At 40.0% G+C, this 16,804-nt stretch overlaps 1 protein-coding gene across 1 annotated transcript in view; it reads right to left on the bottom strand.

Annotated features, from left to right (window-relative positions):
- The window catches only part of HSPA12A (heat shock protein family A (Hsp70) member 12A), a 60,084-nt gene that overhangs the window by 7,489 nt on the left and 35,791 nt on the right, over nucleotides 1-16,804 (bottom strand). Inside the window, exons 7-10 of the mRNA XM_054832341.1 lie at nucleotides 5,800-5,971; nucleotides 2,960-3,046; nucleotides 2,284-2,388; nucleotides 938-1,196 (exon numbers count right to left, since the gene is read on the bottom strand). Of these exons, the coding sequence (XP_054688316.1) occupies nucleotides 938-1,196; nucleotides 2,284-2,388; nucleotides 2,960-3,046; nucleotides 5,800-5,971 (623 nt within the window). The remainder of the gene's footprint in view (nucleotides 1-937; nucleotides 1,197-2,283; nucleotides 2,389-2,959; nucleotides 3,047-5,799; nucleotides 5,972-16,804) is intronic.

Raw genomic sequence — 16,804 nt, 5'->3', positions numbered from 1 at the left:
GCTGGATTCCCAGTCATTTAGGCTTAAAGTACAGTTACCAATAACTTTAGGTAGAGCTGCAGGAGTTTCAGCCTGCACGCTACATTCAACATTCACTAGATTAAAAAACACAAAAAGAAGCCAAAGTACAGGTACTAAATATCACGTCATCTGCTCTCAGGTCCCAGGCATTCTGCCCCAGATTCACAGGCCCTCTTGTTCATTCTCTTTGATGCCATTAATCTCCAGGTCTCCTGTAGTATATAACTTCAAAAGATGCAAAATGCCCACTTCTATTTTCTCCACACTTCCCCTTGTGTAGCAGCCCATCATCTTGTCATTTAGGGTGCTTTCTTGATATTAACAATTGGGAATTAAAAACTCTGCAGGAAATTATGTCTCTGCATCTACTGAGCAAATGATCTAACTGTAACATACTAGAAGAAAAGAAAGCCTGCCACCACTTCAAAAGAAGAATGCTTTCCTCTTGCAGAGCTCAATCCTTGTATTGTTCAAAACTTTTCTCAAGTCATGAATATTCTTACACATCTCACTCAGGATCTTTGATTTGTTCCAGGGCCTAGGCCTCTAAAAATTAAGGTTTTAGGGAACTAACTTTTAGACATCAAATTCTGTATTTGATCTGACCTTCCCAATTAACACGTAAGAGACTCAAAATATACAGTCAAATTCAGGAAAGTGACGCAGCGGTGGCTTAACAAAAATGATAGAAAGCAATACCAGGAGAGTGCAAGTCATATATAGAAAAGCTTTTGCAAGAGGTTGATCAGAACTTTTCATTCTGGAAACTGCACTTCAGGCAATCCCATTTTCTCATCCTTATCTTACATTTTTACATTATTATCTTTCAGTCTATGTGTAATTAGGATATTTTAATTATTTGTCTTTGCTATCAGTAGTTAATTCTGCATCCATTTCGGGTCAGTCGTCTACTCACTTGCTTTTCCTCAAGGCATGTTCTACACTGTGACCTCGAAACTTCTTGTAGTAGTCAATGAAGGAGAAAGGCAGAGTGATGTTCAGTGGATTGGTCCTGTCCGGAGCTGCTGCCCGTTTACGGGACTCAAACGCTATCATCAGATCTACCCAGGCAGCAGGACGCTTGATTTTAAATTGCTCAATAAAATCTTCACCAAATATTTTACACAGGAGCTTTTCAAATTCATAGTCCACACCTAGAGAACCATATGGTCCACCTGTATTACAAACAAAACACAGCTTTAACATTCTAAGCTGCTTACTAGATTTCAGGTTGACCAAATACACATCAGATTAACACTACTAGGACTGCCATAGGAGAAGGTCTACAGAAAGAGGTATCTTTTCTAAATATAACAGTTGGTCTAATATGGAACATAATCTTACCTTTGCTTCGCTTTTACTCCTATAGCATCATAGCCACTGTAACATTACCACTATAAAACAGAAACATTTTTATTAGAAGCAAAGGAAACTGCCTCCTTATCCACACATGAGAAGGTGTGAGTTGGACTCATATTCAGGAGCAGACAGACTCGATGTAGTGTCCCATGTGCTCCTACTAGGTTGTTTCCTTACAGTCACCAAGACTGAGAACGTTCAGTGACAAACCATACAGACGAAGACTAACTCAGTATGGAGACACAGGAACAAATAATAGGCTGTCTCATGTGGCTAACAGCTTAGTCATGGGACAAAGTCAAAGGGGATCCAGAGTTCAGGATAGAAATACCAGTCAAAGAATTGCACTTTATATCTTTGTTGCAGACCAATCACTGTGCATTTTTCCCAGGGGAGTGTAGACCGTCCTTGTTACACTGTCTGTGAGATTACTGGAATATATAAGCTTCCCCTTAAATCTAGGGAAACTTCTGTTCTGCCAACAGTCACTTTACAAGAATCTTGTTGTGACACTCAGCTATTTGTATCTCCACAGTAATCTCTGAAGAGCTGGACAGAGCAGCAATATACAGGTGACCTCTCAAAGGACAGGAAGATGACAACTCGACTAGCAGAAGTCAGACCAGGACCACGGCAGGAGGTCATGGCCTGAATGGGAGCGAATAACACAGGAGATGGCAGTTCCTTACCCCTCCAACATGAGATTTACCATCCCAATGCATCAGAAGCATTAAGTGATTTACTCTTGTCTGCTGACCAGCGGCTAGGTTATACTAATTTTGAATGCTGGTCTTATTTCAGGAAGAACTGTAAGTGAAATGTAATGAATAATAAAGGCATACATTTCCTTCATTGACAAGTAAAATATTACATAAATAAAGCAAGCGGTGGAAGTGACATTACCTGTTGCTTTGTATAGCTCCTTAAGATGTCCTTCAGGGAGCCTGATCTGATGGACAGTCATATCCACTGTACCTCCTCCACTATCAACAACGATGTAACGGTCACCTAGTTTTCCAAAGGAATAGGCAAATGATATTTACGTTAACATTATTACAATAGCATATTGCAATGAATACTTCTCAGGGGCATTATCACCATGAGAGGTAATGACTTACAGAAAGTCATGAATGTCTATGCTGAAGACTTGATCTTTGTTAGTAATTATAATGCAATGATCGACAATAAATTTGAAAATTGGATGTCAAAAGCTATTGATTTAGCACAGATGAAAAGTAGATTAGTAGTATTGCTCATGCTGCTAGCATACATTCTAGTAGGTTACCCGATTAATACTATGGCATATTTACAAGGCCTATTCTGAGGAAAATATTCTGGTTGCATTTTAACACCTGGATTCCTTTCTACCATCTCCTTAATAAACTGTATTTTGCTAGAGCATACAGAATAGCAGTTCAGCCTTAGTAACTAAGAGCAGCACATAAACGTGTATTTTTTTCTTTTCCTATTTATAATCCCTGTGAGAACAATGCAGTGCACAGCACATTTGTGCGAAACACAATGTTTGCCTGCAATATAAAACCAGTGAGAGCAAAGTTTATTCAAGAAAGGACACTACCTTCCTCCAGTTCGGACCAGATCTCTCCTATGACATTTTCCACCAAAAAGGTACGACTCTGTCGATTACGACGGACGTGTTCCTTAGCTAATCATTGACAGAGAAAAAATTACTGAGTATCAGAAAGCATGAAGAAGTTGATATCATAAGGTCCAGTAAACAAGCACAAGCAGGCTGACAGATCTGTGCGTATCACTTCTTAACAAAACAAATGAACAAAAATTATTGCTTTAGAATAGGGAACATTATAATGTTGTTCCTAGAAAGAAGGAAAAATGTTTTTCAGCCACACTGATCTTCCTGATACTAACTGGATTAAAACAAATTACCTAAAATGAAAGCTATAGACAGATCTGATTTATTTTTTTAACACATCCCGGTTTTTAAAGCGCTGCCTGGCACCGGGCGGGCCCACAGCCAGCTGTGCCGGGCGCAGGCTCTGCCAGCAGGCGGCAGCCCCGGCCCGCTGCCAGACCCAGCTGCGCTGCCCGGGGCCAAGGGGGCGATCCTCACGTCTCCAAAAGCACTGCTGATTTTGGGGGCTCTGGCAAAGATGGCCCCAAAGCCTTCCAGGATGTTGGTCTGTCTCAAAACAAGCAGCCAAAAGCTCTGGTTCTCAGATTTATAACTTCTTAAAGCCACAGTGATCACCAAGCCTGACCCTCATAATGTTTTAAATATACACCAATTAAAAATTAAGCATAATCTGGCAATACTACCATAACAATAAGTTAACTTACAAGACTTAATTGCTACTTAGACATTTAAAAGATGCAGAACAGTCTGTGAAGAGAAGCAGAGTAGTGAGAGCCTTTATGCTTCTTAATCAAGCCCTAAAACTGATCAAAAAATCATTCCCTGTGTAATCTTCATGCACCTTCAAAGGCACTTCTAGGAAACAGTACAGAAGAAGGAGAGGCACCTTGTCACACATGAAAACACCATTCTGAAAACATCAGCAAGCAAATCGCTGAATGCCTTTTGCTTCTGATTTCTATAGTGCCTATCATCAGAAAAAGGCCAGCGGCTCCACTCGCACCCGTACCCTCCCCATAAAGAGCCCATCAGGCAGACAAGCCGCGTCAGCCTCACTGCACTGACTTAGCAGTGCACAGAGAGAGCTTAAATGATGAAGCATTCAATGACAGAGAAAGCACTAGGTGCAAGCAAAGGCCTGACATGGAGCCCACAGAAGTCAATGGGAGTCCCTTCATTCACTCCTGTGGGCTAGAAGTGAACACCAGAGCCAGTCTTTAACTACAGCTGAAGTAAGGTTATCCTGGCTACTATGAACAGTAAAAGTTTTGTTTTGACTTCACAGCAATGATATGGTCCTTGGAGTGCTTCTCTCTGTTTATATTTAAAGGGGTTTTCTCCTTAATCTGTTCTCAGCTTGTCTTGGGTGCCTGCCATGCCTTTATGAAATTTTAATTCTAACCCCAAATTAATTCACTCCAAACTTTGTTTTCATTAATTTTGACGTGAAACCTTTCTCATCCCCAATAGCTTTTACCATACAAAGTCAAGAAGGAGAATGGTACTCCCTCATCCAAGCGTAAGCCCGTTAGCAGAAATGCATGATCTGCCAGATTCTGCACAGCTTCAAAACCTTAACCAAACAGAGGAACTCTTTTCTTTTATTATTTTCCCAGAGGCAAATCCCTGTGTAGACTGAACGTGAGTTCATGTAAAATCACATGAAACTGGAATGGTTCAGGACATGAACAAGGGGGACAAAAGGCAAAGGGCCCCTGAAGGGACTGTGTCCTGTGCTCTGCGTGGGCCTCCATAACACTGAACACATCTGACAAGTGCTGGCTAGGCGAGGCATGAATTTGAGAGAATGACATAGTGACTCCACCTAACTAAAAAAAATACCCTCCGGTAAGTACAGGAATAGCTTTACTAGCTTAATCTTCCATTTACCTCTGCTGTTTTGACCTAGTAAATGTGATAAAATACAAATTATTCTGAAAAATTCCTTCTGGGGTAGATTGACACACTACCACTTGTATCAGTGCAACTGTTACAATTCACACAGACTGGAAATCTGATCTCTTATGCAGCAATCACACCTTACTCCTCCTCCGTTTTCCTATTCATTTTTTTTTTCCTATTTTCCTCCAATCTTAGGCAGGATACCAAGCTCAAAAATCTTTGGTGATGAAGAACCTTTTGGCCAGTGACTTACACTGTGGTCTGATCTCTGTCCCTTATTGTAAGTCATCGTCAAACATTGATATTAGCAACAGATCCCAGGTCAAAAAATCAGAAGTGCCATATCTAGTTGCTCTTCTATAAGTTAATTAATTGCTGTATTCCAGTACTTTGTATTCCCTCGAGTATTGAAAGTAATTAATGATATTTCATAAAGATTACATCAAAAAGTATTTGCCAAAACTCTGGAACACCTCAGACTAAAAGTCTCATTGAAAATCCAGTTATTTAACATTGCTTCAATAATGCAGCTAATCGAACACATAATTGTTTCCAACTAATTAAACTTAAAAAAAATGATCCAACATGAAGCATTGATTTTAATTAAGGCAGACAAATACTGTTGTGAAAATACCATGCCTCTCCTAAAAGACTCCCAACAAGGTAAGGCAATGAAGCTACCTGCGTGCTAAAATTCAAGTGTGGGCAAACATGTCTGCTGGATCAATGCCTAAACTAGTCTAATTACAATAAACAGCAACACAGTTTAGAAAAGCAAACTCATGCTAGCCTGAAACATTTCAAGAGAGCAAAGACAACAACAAATGGTAAGAAAACAGCCCTCATGGACAAAGCAAACTTAGGCATAAGAATCTAAAGAAGTGAGTTAATAGAAGTAGTACCCTGCGTAAATCCAGTTCCAACAGTGTCACTTGGGCTATAACCATTGACAGGTGCCCGACTGCTCAGGTCTATCATCTGGTGCAGGCGGAGCTTTCGGCAGTAGATAGAGGCAGCCTCGGGTTCCAGGGCAATGATCAACTGCTCAGGATTTTCAGGAGATGCCAGTCCTGCCTGTGAGAGACAACGGATCAGAGAAGTGGGGTGGGAAATACCACAATCTATCAGACCCTTTTCAGCAAGTGAACAGGCCTTTCCCCAGCTCGCGGTTTCAGTTAGGTCAGCCCTCCAAGTTCAACACACAAAGAAGCTGCTGCTGTTTGCTAAAGTCTTGATCTGGGAATCATCCTGCCCACAATGTATAGCACAACTTCACAGGCTGTAACAGGGAAGTATGCATGCACTTACCATGCTAAAAGTGTCTAACTGAGTAGCTGTGTACATGACAGGTGGGGAAAGGAAGAAAGTCATTTTGAAACCTGTGATGAATGGCCGAAAACCCGAACTCCTAATTAACCTGTGAATCTGCACGCTAAGAGGGCCCCTGCTCTAAAAAAATGAAGGAATACCTTTAGCCTTTCCTCCCCACAATGATATTTTAAGTATGTCTTTCTTTATATCCCAGCTATATACAGTTCTTGATGAAATGGACCCTCCCTGCACTGTGTAGCTTACTAGGAATATATGATACACTTTGCCAGTAATACATCTTTTGACTTAAACCCCAACATTTTCTATTTCAAAATCCATTGCTTTTAAGCACATTCGCTTTTGTAACATCTTCAAAATGCTCAGTTTATTCAAGGACTCAAAATACAATAGGGCAGGTTCCCTAAAATGTAATGGGAACAAGCCTAAAAATAATCCCATGTTGTAACATCAACATTTGCCATTCTTTCTGTTTTCTCTCTGGATTTTCAGCCTCCAGACACATAGATTTTCAAGAAGCCACAAGTTCTCACATAACCACATCACTCTCAGAGCTGGGCTTAAAGAAAAACATCAAAGAGCAGTTGATAAAATTGTGTTTTCATTTCTTTTCTCCTGTACTTCTCACTACCTTATGATTTGCTGTTAAAATAGATAAAAATATCTTTCAAATCTTTCTGCTCAACTTTTGGTTTACCCGCTGTCATGTTTCAGTAAAGGGCCTGAGTACTAAAGCAACCTAGCAAACAAAGAAAGGTATGAACATTTTTCTGCTTCCACAGGCAGTCTTCCAGCAAATCTTCCCTTCAACTCATACAGATGCACTGAGGTGGCTCCAGAGCATCCCCAAAAGAAGGCAGACTCACATGGAAAGACTGCGGACCCAGACTGGAATTTGGCTATGCTGTGGGCTGTGGGAACTGCTGACTAGTTTACACCTGCAGCTAGAAACTCAAAGTGAAAAAGTACTTGTTCAAAAAGTAATACGGGGGTAAGACTTGGAGACATAAACTAGTTCTTCACATTTACTGACTCATTTTACCCTCTCCATCTTAATAAATAAGAGAATAGATTTTTATAGAAAGCATCTTCCTCATTGTTGATAACAAAAAAGGAAAAACAACAACAAATTCCAAAATAAGAAAGTCATGTTAAACTAATCATGGTTGCTCATTATTTTAAAAGCACTCTGCATGATTTGGATTATGGTCACTTTACATCCTTTATTGCTGTTGGGCAAATCTTTCTGCTTCAGTTACGTCCACTGGACTCAACAGCATGATCTGAAATCAGTGGAACTATCTGGGAAGGAGAATACTGTGCAAATACCACAGAATATCAAACCTTGCCAGCTATGTTGCAACCAAACTTTCAAAATTTGGAAAATGCAGATTTGCAGCAGCCATAGTAACCCTAAAAGATATATAAAAAAAGACTATCAATCACGCACAGGTCCAGGCCAGACTCTCCTGCCATCATACCACTCGCATGCAAGCATGCTGGCAGGCAGAGGCTTAGATAAAGCTCTGGAGCGGTACTGGGGATGACGATGAAGTTCTTGCATTGTGCCTTAGTATAAACCCAATCTTTCCTCCAACCAATCTGGATGCACTAGGCACAGCAGGGCAGGTTTCATTGCAGCTCACTTCAACATCTACACACAAAGCTTTAATTTGTTGCATTGGAAAGGGCAACATTCAAGATATGAATCAATGTACGGTCCCTGACAGATACTTATCTAATCTGCTAAAGAATTCCAAAAATGTATTATTTCCCCACACAAACTGTCTCAGCCCTTTACTGTCTTTGCCTTTAGAAAGTTTTGCTAAAAACCTAATCTGAATCTTTCTTGCTGCAATTTTAAGGCCAGCGCTCCTTGCCCTATCCAATAAGGGCATGGAGAACAAATAGCTCCTCACTACCCTGCCACGGTTTTCACGTATATTAAATCCATTATCATGTCTTGGGAGAGCTCTGAATCTGAGGAGCAAGTGATTTTTTTAGTATCCAGCAACATGGATGAACTTAGCATGCTCAGTCTGCTCCATGTACTGGGCATATGTTAGTAGCGCAGACAAAGCAATTCTTAAGTCTCGTGTCTAACCTACACACTAAAAGAGAAAATTATATTTTAGGGAAAAAATACTTTGTTGCTAAGGATATTAAAATCCAAGGGCTACATCATAAAGCATTTGCAGAGATGACAAGAACTGAGTTGAACACACAGGGAATGCACTGGTATTTCCTAACTCGAGGGGGGGGGAAATTGTATTAATTGCAAAGTCATCTGTTCTAGGGGGGATTTTGGTACAAATTTCCAAGGCTGGTTCTGCTAAAAGAAAACAGTAAACCATTAACAATAACATTTGCTTCCTCCCCTCCTCCAGCAGTAATCTGTACCATGAACTTTTCACATTGCAGCCTGCACATCAGCAGAGGAAGGCAGTGACCTGCAGTGGATGGACTCAGATCCATGTTCTCAGTCCCTCCAAGTATAGCAGATGCTATTCTTGCTACTTTTTCTCTCTAGATATTATTTTAACATACCCAAAATATCTCCTGAGGAAAACATTCAACAGAAATGACAGTTTTTAACAGTTCAAAGTAGAGCTGATCCTAACAGAATTTCATGAAGAAAATGTGAAGGGGTTTTGTAAAAAGCTTTCCTTACAGTTTGAATGGCCAGTTACAATGAAGAAAGTGTTATTTCACATCATAAAAAGACCATACAAAGAATCTTGTGCAGTGAAATGTACTTGGCATCCAACGTACATATATATGAAAATATATGTATATATATGCATACGTACATATAATAATATATATACATATATTTTCATATATACATATGTACGTATATATGGATCAATATTGACTCTATTTCATATGTATGCAGTATTTCTACTTAGATCATCAGAGATAGCACGTTAATGTACATATATATCTATACACAGCATAGATGTAATGGGGGAAGGGGAGATGAGAAAGAAACATGAACACATACATACTGCTAGAGAGGAATGGAGCAATGAGGTTGCATTAATACAAGCTCTGAGAAGAAGAGTTAGGAGGCAGTACCTCTGTCCCATCATTACAGCTGAGGAGAAAGGTACAGCTGGGAGAAAAATATCAAGCATGCAGAGAAAGAGGAGTGAAAACAGCAGGTGCTCAACGTGAAGAAACGGTGATGCATTCATTAAAAATATTAACTGTTGAAGTTTGGGAATTTGTTATATTTTACATTTGCTCCTTTCTACCTGCCTCACTCCATGCCCTTGCCCACTGCTGCCCAAGTACAACTGTAACTAGGAACAGAGATTCACAAGTGAACAGGCTTGAATGGGACAGATCTAAACAACGTCTCGGTATTCAACATCATATAGACCATTCTGGCAGTGGGACAGATTCAACACATTGCTTTTGCCTAGGGCAGCTTATAGCAGACTTTATAACAGAGCCATGCCTTGATTCTTGTCTGCTAAGGCGATTTTCTTTCTCCTGTTATACTCACTAGCAGTATAAACCCAGTCATCACTTACGAAACACGAAAGAAGCAGACAGCAGTTTTCCCAAAAACACAAACGTGGAAAACCCATCATGGAATTACAAAAATCCTTTGAGCACCAGAAAGTTCTTTAAAATGAATTTATTTGCAGGACATTGCTGCATTTATATACCTGGAAGAAGCAAAGAACACTGTGAAAAGAACTACTTTAAAAGACTGCCCCAAACTCCCTTTGCTCACCTGCCTGAGCACTAGGATTTCATGCTTTGACAAGGGAACTCCCGGACTTTCACTCACTCCAGTAAAACAGGTCTGCGAGTGGTGTCAATGCATCGCTGCTCATTTGCCAAGATGCATCATCAACAGCAAACCTCAGAGCGTTTCAAAGCCTCGCATACTGAGCACAAATAACTTTACCATCCAGATGCAGGTGATTTCTCAACCTGGCGCGCTCGCTCTGCTTTTATAGCCAGAGATGTGTCACCAGACAAGAGCCACAGCTGACCACAAATGCATTCTTAATCCTCTGAACAGTGTCAACATTAGCAAATACTGTCTGGACTGTAGCTCAGTAGAGCAGTCTGAGCACTTCCAGAGAACCAAATGATACTTGCTCATTCCATACACAGAATCATCATTACCACACATTAAAAGATCCTATTTTTAAAACCCAGCCTCACATGCCATGAAGCACAATGAAAAAAAGCAATGTTCATTTATTTATTTTTTAAATTATTGTCATGTATATGGCCTTAAAGCTAGTACTACAGTAGAATATTCTGCGTAGTTTGAGCCTTTTTAAAAGCCAGAAGGTAGACCTAGATAAAAAGCTCCCATTTCTGAAAGCTGCCATAATTAGAAGCATCAGCATTTAGCTGGAGTACTCCTGTATTTCATAACACAGCCAGGCAGAACACTGTTGCTCTATCAAGCTTTATTACACCATAGTGACTTCGGAATAGCACATTAGGAAATACACCATCATTGACAAGTTACACGTTTCCTATTACTATCCTTTCAAGCTATTGAAAGCAAAAGTTAAATCTCCTTTTCTGCTTTTTCTGAGAGATACATCAGGCATCTTTTTACAGGCAAACAAAAAAAAAAAAAAGCCCGAGCACTGACGCATAACACAAGGAACATGCCTTAAATGGAGTGCGCCCATTTCTTTGAGCTATAAAACTGATTAAAAGTACTGATACCAAGGTCTTAAATAGTGGGGGGCGGGGGGACAAAACCAAAATCCACGTACAGAAAATAGTACTCCATCTGTTGAATTTAAGACACTGATTTATTACTAGAATCATATGTTAAATGGAGTCAGCCCCATGCATTTTATATTGAGCTTTATTTCCTTGACCTTCATCTGCCTGGAAATCCTCTCTTTCTCTCTTTCATGTACACACATTTCCTCTTCACTCAAAAAACTTTAAAGTCAAACTTGTTTTCTGAATACTCAAACTTCTGAAATCTCACGGTGCCTGCCATGAGGGCGGGGAGACTCTCAGCTCACACCGCAGCTTTTCCCCTTGTCAAGGAACACGTAACCATGCTTTCCTGCACACAGCAGCCTATTTCCAATCATTTCTGAAGCTCTTGCCCTTCCATCAGCACTGGGTGATAACATAGGCACGCACTTTCACAAGATCATTGCATAGCTCTACCTTACTTTTGGAACCAGATCATTAAAAAGGGCCAAAACTGCAGAATGAAACTACACTAGGGGCACAACAGCAATAATCAAAACACTGCCCTGTCTTGTGCAGACTTACCAAGAACTTTTCTTGGTCCAAAAAGAAAGTATTTGTGTTAAGTTTGTATGTTCAATAATTAGACTTTTCTGTCCCCGAGGTTGTGTGTGGGCCAACCCCTAGGCGGTGCTACCCTGCCAAGCTAGGAGGGAGAGCTTGGGAAGATGACAACATTAAATAAAAAATAAAAGATGAGGTGCATTTTACCCCACACTTTTATAGTATTAGATTCAGATGGTTCTTGCACCTCAGTGTTATGTTAACATAGGCAGAAAAGCCTCAACCTGTTAAGATGCAGCTGTACTTAATATTATAAAATCAGCATCTTCCTTATGGCAAAAATACGGTGAAAATATATATTAATCTTAACATAGCCTCTGAAAAAGGTCCAAAAAAGCAAAAGAGAAATGGTTAAGAGTCAGTACACATTGGAAATAATGGAGGTACAAAGGAGCCTTACACAGACTTAGGATTAATCAGATCTGTGCAGGCAGTCTGGTCTTGACCCCTATTTCACTAGAATCTAGAGTCAGGGCCAGAGCCAGCTGCAGCTGGGTCTAGTGCAGTGCTAATGCTCACATTAACTTGCAGAACGGTGGTCTTCACCACTGCAAGAGGAACACAGAGGCCACTCTGACCCCTTGATTCCTCTTTGGTCCAGGGAGTACTTCAGGCCAATTCTCTGAACTAAAGAAAATAATCTGATCAAGATCCATTTTTTACCCATTTAGTAACACTTGCTACATCTCTTTTAGGGTCCAATGGAATAAGTAAATTATTCCAACATAGACCCACAAATTTTAAAAAGTGCATTTTCTCTGGATAAGAACTATGCTTATACTCAGGTGAAGTGAATTTTACTTTCTGTTGCACTACTAACCAGTGAGATCCTAGCAGACTCTGTGCTCCTTACTAGCTCAGATTACCTATCTGTAAAACACGTATACTACTGCCTTTGTCCTTTATGCATTGAAAGGCATGAAAGGAAAACATTTTGTAAACTAAGTATAAAGTAATATATTATATTGCTTTCATGGCAGTTAAATTTGATCTTTCAGAAAGAGAAACAAACTAAGAATGAGGTCTGATTGGATGAATTCTAATTTACTGCTTTGAAGAATTTTGTAGTCATGTAAGACCTGATTCAGTATTGGGTCAGTGCCGTAGGCACTGCATTCACAATTAATAAGACATTTCTGGGTACAAAAATGTAGCATAAATAGACTAAACAGATAAACATGTGCAAAAGAACCACCCTCACTAGACAGTTGGAAAAACAAGGCACAGAGACGAAAAGCCTTGGCCAATGTTGCACAGGAACCCAGGATAAGGTGGGAATTCACTCCACAACCCCAGAACTCCAGTTCAGTGTCCCAGCCAAATGCCACTCTTCGCCAAACAGCAAGCTTCAATTTCTGTATGTGACACGTAGCACATGCAGAAGCTGCAGGGACAGCTCCACCACAGCCTTGGGTCCCTGTTCTGTTTTCACTGTTTATCACCTCCACCAGCTGCATTAATTTAATCCTTTCTGGAGCAGCACTGCAGACCAGATGAGTGTAATGATCCACTCTTCTGGGTGGTAGGAAGAACCTTTTCCACCTGTTTTACCACTAAAGCCACATCTGTAATAGCACCAGAGATAAAATTTTAAAGTTGGATTCCATTAAATAGCTCCGTAAAGATAATGTGGTTCATTAGGAAATGAAGCTCTGCAGGACAACATCATTCAGCCAAAAAAAACAGAAGCTGTGAATTAACATCAACATTTTTCTATTTTCCAACATATTTATTATAATTAGCAACAATAGGAAAGCCATGATTGCAAGTTAAGCACCACACAGCCCACATGAAGAAAGTATTGTGTGACTGAATCAAGGCAACACAAAACAGCAGTTGGAAATTAAGTGCCTTGTGAAATTTACACTGTTTAAACTAATCAGTTCATTGTGTTAACAGATTCATGCTAACACCATCCACTTAGTGCCTTGGTAAGTGAGCTCTTCTCTAATCCTCCTCCTTTTTCACTAGCTAGCACTTTCTCCAGTTCTATGGCATCAAACTGGGATGTCACAAATAAACGACTGAGATCTAATTACAGAGGCAGAGCATGCCAGGAAAGAAGATGAGCAACATGGGAAAAGACTCTCAGCATTATCACAAAGAGGCGCATAAGGGGGAGCTGGGTTGGCAGGGAGTGGGGCTAGTGGATATCACAAAGCTGCTTGAAAAGCATGGTGAATGCAGTTTTGTTACATCTTCTGCCTTGAGACTTCAGAAGCCTTCACAAAAAATGTTTGAAAATCACTATGCCATCACATGCACCGATGCTTTGCCGTTAGTCTTCAGAGTGATGAAAAGTAGCATAGTACAGTAAGTATCATGAATAAAAACCTCAGAGTGAGGTCAGACAGCCCACTTAGCTCAGTCCACTTATCCGTTTAAAGACAGACTCTTAAAATTGCTCAACAACCACAAAACAAACAGGGTTTTCAAAGACACCCAGATTCCTCTTAGTGACCACAGCAAAGAGGCTGCGTTTGCCAAAGGCAGGAGGAAGCCGGGCACTCCCCTCCATTCAAAAGTTCAATCTCAGGATTTAAAAGTCTAGATGAAAACTCAGAATTAATGTCTTTTTTCTTTTTTTTTAAGTCCAGTCAACACAATATTTGGGTGGTGGTTGATCCTGTACACATCTGACATCTACATTGTCAGAGGCACTTTTTGCTTTCTCTTAAACAATATTTGCTATAAACACATGCATATACATAAATGCATACATTTTCACACTATTGTTGCCTGTTGACCTAAAATTAGGCTTGTAGCACAGGCTGTCCTCCTTTGTCCTATTCTGATCAGGTGCCATTGATATTTTGCATTTCACGAGCGAGAACATAGTGGATAATTATCCCAGCTGTAGAATTCCTCCAGTGTCAGCTTCCTCATCTGCACAATTAAGGGACAGGACAAAGATACTCATCTCTCTGTGAGAAAACTGCTTGAGAGAGCATAAATGAAATCTCAGGCTATGGTGAAATAGTAGTAACTTCATTTTGCAGACAAGTGAAATATAAATTATGAAAGATGAAAAGTGGAAAAGCCATTGGTTTAATGGAGGGGGCACAAAACTGGAAGTAATAGTTTTCACCTATTCACTTGGCACTAGCATAAGTGATTAAGTAACGGCAAAGACATAGAAGGATGAACCCCAATGTAAAAATCGACCTTTAAATTGTGTTTAGGATTTTGGGATTATCCTGAGACCCCTCCTTGAGACCATAGGTATCTTCCCTTGTGCCATGATGAAGTAGATACTGTCACTATATATTTGTACAATTTTTCTTTGCTTTTGAAACACCAGAACATAGGCTTTGCAGTGCTTTTTGAATTCCCAGGGTTTGCCCATACAAGAAGTTCATACAAAGTAACTAACTCAAAGAAAATTCACAGCCTTCCTACAACCTTCGTGTAGGCTGAATTTAGTGCTGCTCACACTGCAACGATAGAACTCACAAGGTATGAACTCCTTTGAAGGGAGTTTTTAGGTGAAATCCTCTAACCTGCAGAAAATCTGGACAGATGGTAATAAGGTACCTCACACTTTCACCCATATCATTGGTTTGGTGAACTTCACCTGAAAAGATATAAATTAATTCCAATTAATAGCAAAACTACTCCCCATTTAAGAGTTTGTGCATGAACGTGTATGTTGAAGGGGCTAGAGCATTTTATTTACAATTAGACTTAGTTTTATGGTGGAAGAAATTCTTGGGTACCAACTTCAAAAAGCTGGAATGAAAATATTTAATCATTGTGTAAACTATTATTATTATTGTTAATGCCAAAGAAACCACTAGAATCACTTATAGCCCTATACTACAGCACTTACTTCCTTATTATTTCTCAGTATAAGTATTCATGACTGCCAATTTCCATGAGCAATGGCTACAGAATGAGCTCTGTAAAGGTTATCAGCTGAACACACTTGCACCCCTCAGTTCAAGACAGACATGGAGAAAGTGGAGAGGGTTCAAGAACTACTAGAGAACATGTTCTGTAAAGAGAGACTGAGGGAGCTGGATTTGTTTAGTCTGGTAAAGAGGTGGCCAAGGAGCAACCTAACAGCTGCTTGCAGTTATCTGAAGGGCAGCGACAAAGTTAACAGAACACATCTCCTGGCAAAACTGAGAAAAGTTATGACAAGGGGCAACAGTCATGTATTGCAGCATGTAGAATTTCAACTGGATATTACAAAAAACCCTTTTTACTAGGAAGGTGACGCAGCACTGCAACAGGTGCCCAGAGAGGCATCTCTGTCCTTGGAGATTTTTAAAACTTGGCTAAATAAAACCACTGCTGACCTGGTGCTGGCAATAACCCTGCTTCAAATGGAAGGTCAGACTAGATGCTCTCCAACAAATGCTTCCAATGAATGCTTCCACAATTCTAAAATGGCGCAGGTATTATTCACTGAAAAGACCAGAACTGCTGGTAGGAATCCTTCCCAAATGCCAAAGACCTACACACTTTCTCTGTCCTTGTCTTTGTGAATGCTGTGTCAAACCCTTGCCTGTACCAGCAAGACGGAGCCCATGATGTTTGACAATACAACACCAGCAGTACCAGATTCACCATAACAAGCCTGCAGTCACTCAGGGCCTCACAGGTTTCTGTATGGAGCTTAGCCATCTTTGCAATTAGAACTTTTATTTAAGTGTCTTGGGATCAAAAGGAAACATTTGTCATAGTATGCTTTTTCTTAATCTGAAAGCTACACTTTTAAAATCTGAAAATATAAAAAGCACAACAGTCCTAAGTAGACCTTTAGCCTTAAACATCAGCTATCAGTCACTTTTAAAAGTGATTCAATATAGGCAAAGAAATTAGTTTAATGCATCAAGGATGCCCAAGTTGAGTTTACAACGCTAATACAATCTGCACCAAAAAAAAAAATCTGCCTCAGTTCAGTGTCTTTGTCAGAGAGGAAAATTCAATTCCTAATTAATTCATCTTCCTGTATTTGGTTGTAGAGAAGAAATAGTCTTGTGCTTAAAAGCATGAGAATACCAGTAGCAGACCTAGACTTGAAGCTCAATTCTTTGGCGTTCAGCTCTGCCACAAGCTGCCCACACAACATTTGGCAAGTCACTTAGACCAAACTTGGTGAAACAATCCACTAAAGCAAATGCATCAATTTCTGAGTATCCAACTCAATACCAAGGTTTACAATGGAGCTACTGAAGAAGTTTGTTGGAATTAGGGGTGCTTGGACTCCAAATAATCAAGCTGGCTATCCGTCATGCACGTATATACATCACACTT

The sequence above is a fragment of the Grus americana genome, chromosome 7, assembly GCF_028858705.1.
Source record: "Grus americana isolate bGruAme1 chromosome 7, bGruAme1.mat, whole genome shotgun sequence".
Lineage (NCBI taxonomy): Eukaryota > Metazoa > Chordata > Aves > Gruiformes > Gruidae > Grus > Grus americana.
Note: the sequence above shows the minus strand (reverse complement) of the source record. Positions and strands in the feature narration are given on the sequence as shown.